Source organism: Microcaecilia unicolor, chromosome 6 (genome assembly GCF_901765095.1).
Source record: "Microcaecilia unicolor chromosome 6, aMicUni1.1, whole genome shotgun sequence".
Lineage (NCBI taxonomy): Eukaryota > Metazoa > Chordata > Amphibia > Gymnophiona > Siphonopidae > Microcaecilia > Microcaecilia unicolor.
The window spans coordinates 279277326-279289528 of record NC_044036.1 but is presented as its reverse complement, the minus strand read 5'-3'; the positions used below and the strand labels follow the sequence as shown (position 1 = coordinate 279289528).

Sequence of the window (12203 nt, the reverse complement as noted above, 5' to 3'; positions counted from 1 at the left end):
TTTGGCGTACTAATTTCCTGTGCTAGAGCCTCTGAGCATTCTGCGCTCACTAATGCAGGCGCTAGTCTGGCGCTAATGGCCTCTAGCGCCCGTGTTTGCTTTTGAGCATCGGGGCCACAGTGCCTTCCACCCAAAATGGCCGCCATATATTTATGGTTTATTTGGTTTGATATACCACTCTTCCTTTATACAATACTTCCTAGTGATGGAGGTGGACATACAGCCTGCACTGGGATTCATGATCAGGTAATGCATTTCTCCTATGAGTAGACAAAGAAAGAGTGAGTGAGAAAGATAAAACAGAATGATAGAAGGTTCCGTGCGAATGCAGACAGTCTGATAAACAGGCATGGGGTTAAAAAAAAAGCCTGATGATTAGGTAGGTCTACGCTGCAGAGATGCAGGAAGAAATTGTAGATTCTGAACGGAACCTGGAAAAAAGAGACAAAAAAAAAAGAATAGAAAGACCAAAATGGGCACAGAGATGGATTTACAGGCATCCAGAGAGAAAACTAGGAAGACACTGAGCATCTTTTGGCAACGTCCTATGCAGGCAGTGTGAAAAGCCCTGACTAAAGAATCCCATCCAGCTGCTGTTGTCCTCTTACATCGATTTGCAGGAGAAATTTGTTGATGCGGAGCCTGATGTGCTGGCAGCATCGGTGTCCAGGTCAGATAAGAACAGCTGTCCCGAACTTGCACTGAAAGGGAAGAATGAAAAGGCTATTACCCAACCCACAGAGGCAGAATTTCTAGTCCAGCCTATATAAGAAGATACAGAAATTGCTATGCACACATAATCCCCTATCCCAGCTGTAAAGGAAGTCACAAATCAGTCCTCTTTACTACATACACACATCTCTATCCAGGGCCACCGAGAGACTGAACCGAGCCCGGGGCATGGTCGCCGCCACCCCCACCCTGGATCGCGGCCGCCCTCCCCCACAATCGTCGCTGCCCCCCCCCCCCCCCCCCCCCGATCACTGCCAAAATACCTTGTTGGCTGGTGGGGATCCCGACATTGTTTTAGGAAGCACTTCCTGCCATAGGCGCCAACATTTCAAAATCACGGGAGTGGCTCACTCAGTACTTATGATGCTCAGCACCCACAGAGTAGGGATGGGTAGTCATTTGCAATGAAATGTAATTTGTTGATAATAGTGCGCATGCTTCTTAACAAGTGCACACTATCCCCCTAATTCTAGAAAGTTGTGTGCTCAAATTTCTGACCAGCATGCAGATTTGTGTGCACAACTTATAGAATAGTCAGTTGGGCGCGTAACTTAATAGATTAATTAGATGCTAATTGAACGTAACACAATTATCGGCTATAATTGATGTTAATTGACACTAATTAGCACTAATTGACAGCTATACACATATCTGCCAGTCGGTATTCTATAAGTCATGCACTCAAATTCCAGAGTGCACAAATCTAAATTTAAAGGGGGCGTGGACCTGGGAGGGGCGTGGGCGAGCTATGGGCGGGCCAGGCAGTTATACACTCAGGTTACAGAAAAGGAAGCAGACCTTTTGAAGAAAAACAGTCTTATTGGTTGTTCAAAGCTCCCAGGACTCACAAAACAAGTGCCTGATATGGCCATGTTTCACCAGAAATGCAGGCTGTGTCAGGGGCAATGCAAACCAGCCCGTGTGAAACCACAAACTTCACCAACGCTGATTACAGATGTGTCTCTTCCTGGGTTTTTATGGTTTCAAATGGACCCAGAAAGAGAAGCATCTGTAATCGGCTTTGGTGAAGTTTGTAGTTTTACACCAGCTGGTTTCATTGCCCCTGATCCAGCCTGTACTTCTGGCAAAATATGGCCCTGTCAGGCATTTTTTTGTAAGTCCTGGAAACTTTGAGCAACCAATAAAAGACTGTTTTTCTTCAAAAGGTCTGCATCCTTTTCTGTTTCCATGTTGGATCTAGTAGACCGGTTGCCTTCTTGTTTTTTTACTCATGTGCACAGGTTATATAATACTAGCATTGCACCTAACAACTAGTCCCGAGCATTTACCGTAGGTGTAAGCTCTTGTGCATAAAAGCAGACACGCTAGTATTCTCTAACGGCAGTTATATGCGCAACTCCCTTCATCATAGCCGTCAAGAGGGGGGCGGGGGGCAAATTCCCCGGGCCCGGGCCTCCAATGGGGGCCCTGCGCAGGGGTCTCTCTCTCCTGCTCCTGACGGGACCCGGGTGATCACATCCCGACAGGAGCAGGAAAAAGAAAACTCTGGCGCTGGGCCCCCCTTGCATTGCCTGCCTAGCAGCTGCTGGGCCCTCAGGCCATGCATGCTCAGTTTTGAGACTGAGCATGTGCGACCTGAGAAAAGCAGCCGCAGGGGCAGGCAATGCTGGACAGAGGAAGGAGCCGTGCTGCCTGCAGCTGGCGGGGCCAGCCAAGATACTTCGGGCAGGCGGGAGGGAGGGGGCGGCAGCAATGACTTCTGCCCCGGGCCCGGCTCAGTCTCTTGGCGGCCCTGTCCTTCATAGGATCTGTGTTTAGCACACATCATCCCAGCACTTCGCTTTAGGAGATCTATTGAGAATTATCTTCCTATCTGTGCACTCTTTTCTAATAGTGCATACATGCATCATGGTTCGCATATGCTCACGCTATTGAGAAGAATGTGCAGTCTTTAAGAAGAGTACATCCTCTGCAAAAAGGGTGCACTCTTTACAACGTTCATTCTGGAATAAAAACAACCTGGAAAACAATGACACAAACTTTTTTTGGCTGCCCCATCCATACCACAGAGCTGCCTCCTATGCTACCATCAGGATCTATGTACAACGCGAAGAAAATGCACATTGAAAAGCACAGGCTGACACTCACATTAGACTTTGTTTACCATTAACGGTTCTTTCATGATAGGGGCACTCAGGGTCTGTGCCTGCCTGTTACCGGAATGATATTTTTTCTGAACTGGGAAACCTCCATGATATTTCAGTCTCTCATAGACTGTACTTGTTTCCAGGAGCCCCTAATGATATGGCATTACCTTTGTAGACTTTGAATCTCATCCAGTGAAAAGTCAAATATACTGGCTAGATGGTGATTTGTACTCCAAGCAGAAGTGAAGTCGCTCTGTATTGTACAAAAGAACAAAAACACCAGAAGACTGCATTAAGGGAGCACTCGGACAATACCTGTCTGCATTCCTGGATTTTACCTCGCTGGACTGTAACCCATACTCTTTTTGTAATGAAACCACCTTCTCAGAAGAGACACATACCTCACGCTGAGGTTAAATCACTGAGTCCAGTTTAGGTACAGCCGATGTGCCTACATTAAACCACCTTTCAATATGACATCATGCTGGCAAGGATCATTATTTAAACAGAAATGGCATTTTGGCTGATTGATCAAGTTCTAGATAAGAACATTTTATTATGTTGCCAACATGTGTTTGCATATAAGATTTTAAAGTCCAGTTAGTAGTTTAGAATCAGTATTTTTGACAGCTCTGTTTGTTTCATTCCACATCAAGACAAGCTTCTTTGGTCAATTCCGAAAGGCATCATGATCAATGAGTCTAGATTACTCCATTTGAAAACTTGTCCCTGAAAAAACAGGAAAAGGAATGTGCACATAGAGGTTTCTTCCTGGAACGCACATGTGTACATTCCTGCATTTAGTTTGCATCTGCAAGAAACTACATTGTCGGTAGGTACAAATTTCAAAGGGAAATTCTATAGGGCATTTTAAAGATTAGCTTGTAGGTCCTGCAACCTCCCCAGGGAATTTCAGAATTGTTTTTTCTGCTCTTATCTGGAGGACAGGAGCCAACAAGGATTCCTATCTAGCAAGAGGATGGTATCAAAGGACAACAAATGACATAGAAGGATATAACTTGCATGGAGAAGCAGATAGAATCCTAAATAAAAGCATAGACGAGGTAACCTGCATGTTCTGCAGAATGGCAGGTACGATTCTAACCACCTTGCTGGGTTAGACCCTGCTGGTCTTTATCTGCCATCTGTAACTCTGTTACTATATGCACTTCTTTCTAAAGTAAGCTCACTGTGTGTGACACATATCTTATCATAACTCCGCAAGGATCAGATCAGAAAGAAGAGGAATTGCGACCTTTACAAAACCAATAGAAGACACAAAGACAGCAAAGGTAGTCCGGGAAGAAAACCTCATCTGCTAGTACAATGACGCTAGTTGCACAGAGGCAATTTTACTTATCGTGTGTTCTTGTAGTTATGATTGAAGAATCTGATGACCCATCATGAAGGCTTTATTGTTGAAACTTGGCCAAGTTGGGTCCTTCTTCAATAAAAATAGTAGACTTGCATCATTGGTTGTTCCTCCTTCCTGGACTACCTTTGATGTCTTTGTGTCTTCTGCCTGTCTGTCACATATCTTGCCACACTAACTAGTTTATCATATAAAGGGACAACCACATCCTCTCCTGCAGAAATCAGATACCTAATGCACTCCCTCTGAATGACCCATATCTTGTCACCCCAACTAGTTTATCATGTAGAGGGAGCACCGCATTCTTTCCCTGGTGTCAACAGAAACCATCAGAAAAAGGTTTTAAGCATCAATGTTTGTGTTTTATGTTTTGTGCAATGTCCCGTTCAAAAAGACCCAGAAAACTAACAAAATATTGTTAATGTTTTAGCAAATTCAGCAAAGTATGTATGTTGTGAAAAACCAAAGTGTACTGACAACGAAAGGGACAAGGCAAAGGGGTCTTTTACTAAGGCACGCTGGCGTTTTTAGCGCATGCTAAAAATAGGTGCAAGCTAAACACTAAAGACGCCAATGTATTCCTATTGTCGTCTTTAGCATTTAGCACGCGCCTATTTTTAACACGCGCTAAAAACAACAGCGTGCCCAAGTAAAAGACCCCCCAAATGAAGCAAATGATAAGGGTACGAAAACACAACCATATAAAGGACAGAAATCCAAATTAAAATGACCAACAGTTATTCAAACATGCACATCCCTAAACATTGCTTATCTACGTCACAAGGATCTCAATCTATGACCAACAATGGGGACCTTTCAGTTGTATGGCTGCGGGGTAACCATCTGCCTCCAGGTATTAAGAACAGACATGCCACTTCTGGTTTTCCAAGCATTCTGAGAGACTCTTCATAGTATTTATTTATTTGTTACATTTGTATCCCACATTTTCCCACATATTTGCAGGCTCAATGTGGCTTACATAATACCGTGAAGGCATTCGCCAATTCCGGTACGGGATTAGTACAAAATGTTGTATTGGGATAGGGAAGAAGATTCAATCAAGTTGGGTTGAGGTTCTATTAAGAACTTCTGAAGTAAAAAGGGCAGGATTAATCCTCTGGAGGGAGCTAGGCAAATAAGACCCTGCCCCTCCCTCCCCTATCATATAAATCAGGGCTTAATTTCTGGGGGAATGGCCTGGAACTCAGTTCCAGTAGCATAGCCATGGGTGGGCCTGGGTGGGCCCGGGGCCTATTCACTTTGGGCTCAGGCTCACCCACAATTTCTTCTCCCTTAATATGGCTGACAGGGATCTCCAAGCCCCGCCAGCTGAAGACCTCCTCCCCGCTGAACAAACTTACACTTTAAGTGGTCACCAGCACTGACCCCAAGTGCTACTGCCAGCTGATTTTTTTATTTGTGGTTTTTATTGATTGAATGCATCCAAGTAGACAAGTGTTTTCATATACATTCACTTGTTTGATGTGTTTTTATATGTCTTAAAGTGATGTTCCTTGATTTTATTAGTATGCTTTAGTTACTTTATCACTTCTTACATATGGGTGGTATACAATGTATTTTCCTTGTGACTGTGTCATTTTTAATTTATTAATCTATTTATTATTTTTATTTATATGTACACATTTCTTATTGTTTAGGGACTCCTGAAGCAGGCAATTGTGGCTGAAACACAATTCGTGTCAGGTCCATTGGATGTTTGAATAAAATATTTGTATGAACTACACATTATCTATCTCCTTTTTTGCTGTCTCTTTCATTGTGCTTTTCTTGCTTGTAACTGACACTATGCCATAACCTGTGTGCACAAGTTTGTGCAATAAATGCAAAAATGTTCAAGTGAGATTATAGAATGATGGGGTTAGGTCTTTGGCATGTGTCTAGTCTGCCTATGCTTTAATCCTGCTCTGGAAGTAGGCCCTGAAAAATCAGGAGCTAACTGTATTTCTTATAACCCGGAGGTCACTTGACTGCCTGAGGAATCTGCTGTAGAAAGAATTACTCAGGGTTCTCACACACTCCATTCTAACACACTCTTCTAGACTGCAGATAAAAGAAACACTGCCTCTTAAGAAAACGTGAAAGGGAAGAGCCGGGTGACAGGTACTCACACTGGGAATGGCATCTTCCAGCAGAAACTTGCTTCTTTTCCTCCTCACAGTTCTCCTCCTCGGTCGCTGATATCGTTGAAGAAACCAACTGCAAGAGAGAAACTTCAAGGGTAATGTGACCTCCTAATCCATGGTGGATGAACATACACCTAATCCTTATGATTGCCAGCTTTCAAGTATGAAAATTGCAAACACTTAGATGTGCCCCCCATCCTAGTAAAAAATGCAAATGTTATTTATTTGGGCATTTACAACTTAAGCCCCCCCCCCCAAGAATGATGATGGAAGAGGTCTCACTAGTCCCAACATAACACTTCCACCCTCTTTCCCCATCTCTCCCCCCTCTCCTCTCTCTCAATTCCTAAGGCAATTTAAATTACTTATTCTGCTCAAACTAAAAAAACAAACTCCACAGTCCTCAGCATTTACATCAACACATGCCAAAGTAAAGGCACACTTGGAGATGAGACTTAGTCCACATCAGTCATTACGTTCTTCTTCCGTTGATGGGCCAATCAACACTGCAGAATCTGCAGCAAGAAAAGGTAATGCCTTCCCAGCCCCAAATACGGTAAGTGATTCATTACTGCAGGATTAGTGTATAGCTGTCTCATCATTCCCACCAGTGCCTGCTGCAGAAGACTGAGGCTCCTGCTGAGGCCATGTGACTGGAAAGCATAGGAAGTAACTACAACTGGAAAGTCTGAGCTAAGACAGGCATAGACTCCTGCCCAATACTGGACCCCAGCTGATTGTCTCCTCTCATTGGCAGCAGAGCCGCCGAGTGGGGAGGTAGGGGGCAAAATTCCCCGGGCCTGGCCTCCAAGGGGGAGCCCGAGCCCGATAGTGCTGGCAAGCTTCTTCCTGCCTGCTTGCTTTCGGGTCTGTCCTCTCCTGCTCCTGTGTGCCACCCAGGATCCGGAAGATTGCATTAGCACAATATAGCGATAATGCAATCATTCGGGTCCCTACTCTCAGCATGGACAGGAGCAGGAGAGGACAGACCATGGGAGCAGGCAGGCAGGAAGAGGCTTGCCAGCACCGGGCCGGGCCTCCCCTTGGAGGCCGAGTCAGAAACAGAAAGGTAAGGGGGGTGGGGGGCAGAGCGTGGCGGTCCTGTTCTGTGACAGGCCCGGCTGTGTCTCTCAGCAGCCCTGGTTGGCAGTGGAGAAGTGGGTGGGGCAGGGAACCACCAGTTATCAAGTCGCATAGGGTGTAACTATAGCTCAGTACTGTCCTACCAGACACCACTCACCCATTCTTATCTGAGTGCTTACTCCTCCCTCTCTTTTTCAGGTCTGTGGAGCCGTTCTTCACTGGCCCAGACAACTTTTCTGGCAGGAGCTTACTGGGCAGGCTGGGAGGGGCTCGGATTCGTAAGCGGAAGATGCATTTCTTCTTTTTGATCTCCTTTCCGCAAAGAAATCTAAAAGCATGAAAAACAAAATATCATACGGTTCATTGGGATTCGCCACAAATCCAGGCAATGGTAGGTGGATATATCTATATTTATATCAAGATACTGAGGTCCATATTCAGTCAAACACTAAACGTTTAATTGAAACATCTAACTCAGACGTTTTCAGGTTATACCTTTGTTCTACGATGCTTTCCAATAAGGCAGCACCACCGAATATACTTGTATAATTTAAACAGTCCAAGTTAGATGTTTCAAATGGGGATGTGCATTCATTGAAACAACATGGAAAATGTCAACGGTATCTCAGATGTTGTTTCATGTCACTGTCAAATGAAAGCAAGCTGAAAAAAAAAAAACCCTCTAAATGTTGTGGGGGGCTGCTCTCAAAAATACTACAGAATATCAACATTTAGGCAAAGGGGGAGATTTACCTTATCACAAAAATCCTACCAGGATGAATGCACACTTTTTCCAAAGAAAGTCCGCACTCTTGAGAACATTGCTCCAGTGAAGAAAAATGCTTTGAACAAAATGAACATTCCCGTACTCGGCATGAGAAACGACACAAAATGAAATTGTACTGCCAGCACACCTTCACTTATACCTGCTATTTCTGCGGGCCACCTAGATATCTAACTTATGGGCTCGATATTCAGTCGGCGGCGGGCAACACGTTTGCTATCTGTTGCTGGCATTAAAACCAGATATTAAATGCCAGGCTGTATCTGGCGACTGGCATTGAATATCTGGGTTTATTTTGGCCACTAAAAAGCTAACTGGCTATTCTGATATTCAGCGCTAACTGGTTAACTTTTTAGCAGTCAAAGACAGGCCTGCTATTTAAGCAGCCACTCAGCATTGCCGGTTAGGCAATGAATATCTGCACCTAAGCAGCTCTGTCATGCAATATAGCTGGTTAGAGGATAGCTGCTAACCAGGATATTCAGCAGGAGATAACTGGTTGTCTCCCACGGAATATCCATGGTTTTTTTTGTTACATTTGTACCCCGCGCTTTCCCACTCATGGCAGGCTCAACACGGCTTACATGGGGCAATGGAGGGTTAAGTGACTTGCCCTGAGTCACAAGGAGCTGCCTGTGCCTGAAGTGGGAATTGAACTTAGTTCCTCAGTTCCACAGGACTAAAGTCCACCAACCTAACCACTAGGCCACTCCTCCACTTAAACCTTATTTAACTAGCCACAAGCTGTTCCTGACCGGTTAATTGGTTTTGAATATCGTGGGGGGTGGGGGGGGGGGGGTAATATGTTTAGTTGCTAAGTTTTACTACTTAGACATATTAGTTATACACTTAAATGGCATCACCCTCATAACACCCCAAATCCTGCCCGCTTTGAGGGCATATAAATTTGGACATATATTTCTAGATTCTATATATGGCAGTCAAAAACGTGCATGCAAATTTGGGCACATGCTCAATATTCATGCATAATTTAATTGAGAAATGAGCCAATTAGCCCCAATAATTGGACGCTAACAATCAATTATTGGTGTTAACTGGCACCAATTTGCATTTATGCAAGCGTCTTGCTAAGCACTATTCTGTAAAGATTCACGCGTAAATCTTTTCACACACAAGTGAAAAGGGGGTGTGGCCATGGGAGGAGCATGGGTGGCTCAGGTGTATTCACTAAGGATGCGCGCAGTATTATACAATGCGTGAGATCCGTGCCTAATTTACACGTGAAGATTTACACCAGGCTACAGTTAATGTAAATCCTCGCAACTAAAGTTGGGTGCAGATCCTGATGCCATATGCTACTGGAGTGGAGGAGTAGCCTAGTGGTTACTACAGCAGCCTCTGATCCTGGGGAACTGAGTTCAATTCCCACTGCAGCTCCTTGTGACTCTGGGCAAGTCACTTAGCCCTCCATTGTCCCAGTTACAAATAAGTACCTGTTTATACTATGTAAACCACTTTGAATGTAGTTACAAAAAAAAAAACCCACAGAAAGGCACTATATCAAGCCCCATTCCCTTCCCCCTTCTATAAATGGCACCCAACTCTGAGTGCTGTTTATAGAATAGTACTCATTGTTTTGGTTTTTTGGTGCCCAAATTGGGCACTATTTACAGGATCTAGTACATTATTTATTTATTTATTTATTCATTCATTTAGTTAAAATTTTTATTAGCCGCACAATCCCATAGCGCTTGGCAGCAAACAAATAAACATACAAAAGAACTCAAAAACATACAAAAACATAAAATACAAATGATTTATTTATTTATTTGTTTGTTACATTTGTATCCCACATTTTCCCACCTATTTGTAGGCTCAATGTGGCTTACATAGTACCGGAGAGGGCATGTGCAGACTCTGGTGTGAACAAATACAAAGTGATGTTGTGGTAAGATAAAGTTCATGAGGCACAGCCACATTGGGGGGGGGGGGGGGGGGGGGGGGGGGGGGATGGGACTTGATATAACGCTTTTCTGAGGTTTTTGCAACTACATTCAAAGCGGTTTACATATATTCAGGTACTTATTTTGTACCAGGGGCAATGGAGGGTTAAGTGACTTGCCCAGAGTCACAGGGAGCTGGAGTGGGAATCGAACTCAGTTCCCCAGGATCAAAGTCCACTGCACTAACCACTGACGAGATGGTATTACACACCTATGAAATTACATGTGATATTTCCCACAGTCTCCCACAAATGTTGGCGTTGCGGCACCGAGGTTGGAGCATTCCTACATATCTGGTGGTCTTGTGATCAGATAAAATCTCTTTGGGAAAAGATTGTTTTTCAAATTGCCGATCACACAGGTGCCCCCTTTCCATTAGATCCGAGATGGTGTTTACTGGGGCTGGGTAATAGGCGTGGTAAGAGGTGCCAACGCTGCTTTAAAAGAATGTCTGACGGCAGCCAAAAGTGTCATTGCAGGCCATTGGAAAAAATCAGAAGGACCTACAGAAATTGACTGGACTTTGAAACTGCCTTTGGTTGGAGAACTGGAACAATTAACGGCAAGAGACTGGGTAGATATGACCCTGCTTCTGATCTATGGACACACTTTGCCAGTTTAACCCAACATTCTTAAGAGTTTTGCAAGGAAGGGGCTGGGGGGGGAGGGAGATAATATGAAGTTTGTTGTAGGGATAAATTAAGGTGATGGATAGTTGGAGATAACTTAATGTTATGAATCTAGCTACAAATGGTAGGTTCGATGTTTATCCTGCAAAAATTGTGGTGGCTAATTTGTTTTTTCCATGCCTATTATTTCAATAAAAAAGTAATGTTAAAAAAGATCTAATTGATGCCAATTAACATCAATAATTTTGGCATCCAATTATTGACGTTCATTGACTCGTTAACCACTTAAGTTGCATGCGATTCTCGGGATCACATCTAAATTTAGCGTCGGATGATTGGGCACCCTTTACAGAATGCGGGGTGTTAGTTTATAGAATTACCCCTTTTGTCGTGATTCTAAAGAGAAAAAGTGCAATTACAAAGGACTTTCTCTTTTTCAAGTCAAGATTGAACTTTTGAAGCAGTTCTTGGGTCTGACCTGCTCTTGTAGCTGTTTAACGCTTCCAGGACATGTGGACCTCGTTCAGTTACTGGAGTGGCACAGAGCTGAAAAAGATGAACAGTAGGAGCAAAAAAAAGGAAAAGATTAATGCTGATTTGAAAAAGTATCCAGCTGGGCAGCTCAACACTAATCAGAGGTTTCGTATGTTGTGGATAATGGTTCCTGCCAATTCTCGTTTTCCAATGAAAACCAGATGGGGGCGTGTCAGTGTAACCAGTGATTCACATCAGCCTAAGGCAGGTTTCATTGCTGATTTAAGAAACTGTTTGATTATAGACAAAATCTGAGAGGCAGATGGAGAACAAGAGAAAGAGAGAGAGCAGAAGAGAAAGGAGAAAGAAAGCACAAGAGACAGAGGAAGAGAAAGAGAGAAATAGAACAGAAGAAAGAAAGAAAGAAGGTTGAGGATTTAGGGTTTTATAATCATAGGATCCGATATTCAGCTGACGGCGGGCAGCGCTTTTGCTGTCCGCAGCTGGCATTAAATTCAGTAATTCAATTCTGGGTCATTTCCGGCGACCAGCATTGAATATCCAGGTTTTTATTAACCAATAAAAAGTTAACTGGCTATGCCAATATTCAGTGCCAACCAGATAACATTTTAGTGGTTAAAGATAGGACAGCTATTTATACGATCCTTTTTGCCCGCTAATTGGCAATATTCAGCGGAGATAGCAGGGTATCTGCCACTGAATATTAGCTAAGCACCAATATACTATTTAACTGGTCAGCGGCAGTGTCTGGCCATGTTAAATAACTTTGAATATGGTTGGGCGGGATAATATTTTGTGATTTAAAGATATAATCCTCCCATAAAACAAGTGGGTGCTGTGAGTCATGCATTGCATCCCTCCCTCCACTCATCCCATGATATTAAAGTCTCAC

At 43.7% G+C, this 12203-nt stretch overlaps 1 protein-coding gene across 1 annotated transcript in view; it reads right to left on the bottom strand.

Annotated features, from left to right (window-relative positions):
- Positions 1-12203, bottom strand: part of PHF19 (PHD finger protein 19) — a 54733-nt gene that overhangs the window by 2149 nt on the left and 40381 nt on the right. Inside the window, 5 exon segments of the mRNA XM_030207580.1 lie at positions 609-701; positions 3008-3093; positions 6342-6429; positions 7597-7767; positions 11295-11362. Coding sequence (XP_030063440.1) covers positions 609-701; positions 3008-3093; positions 6342-6429; positions 7597-7767; positions 11295-11362 — 506 coding nt within the window.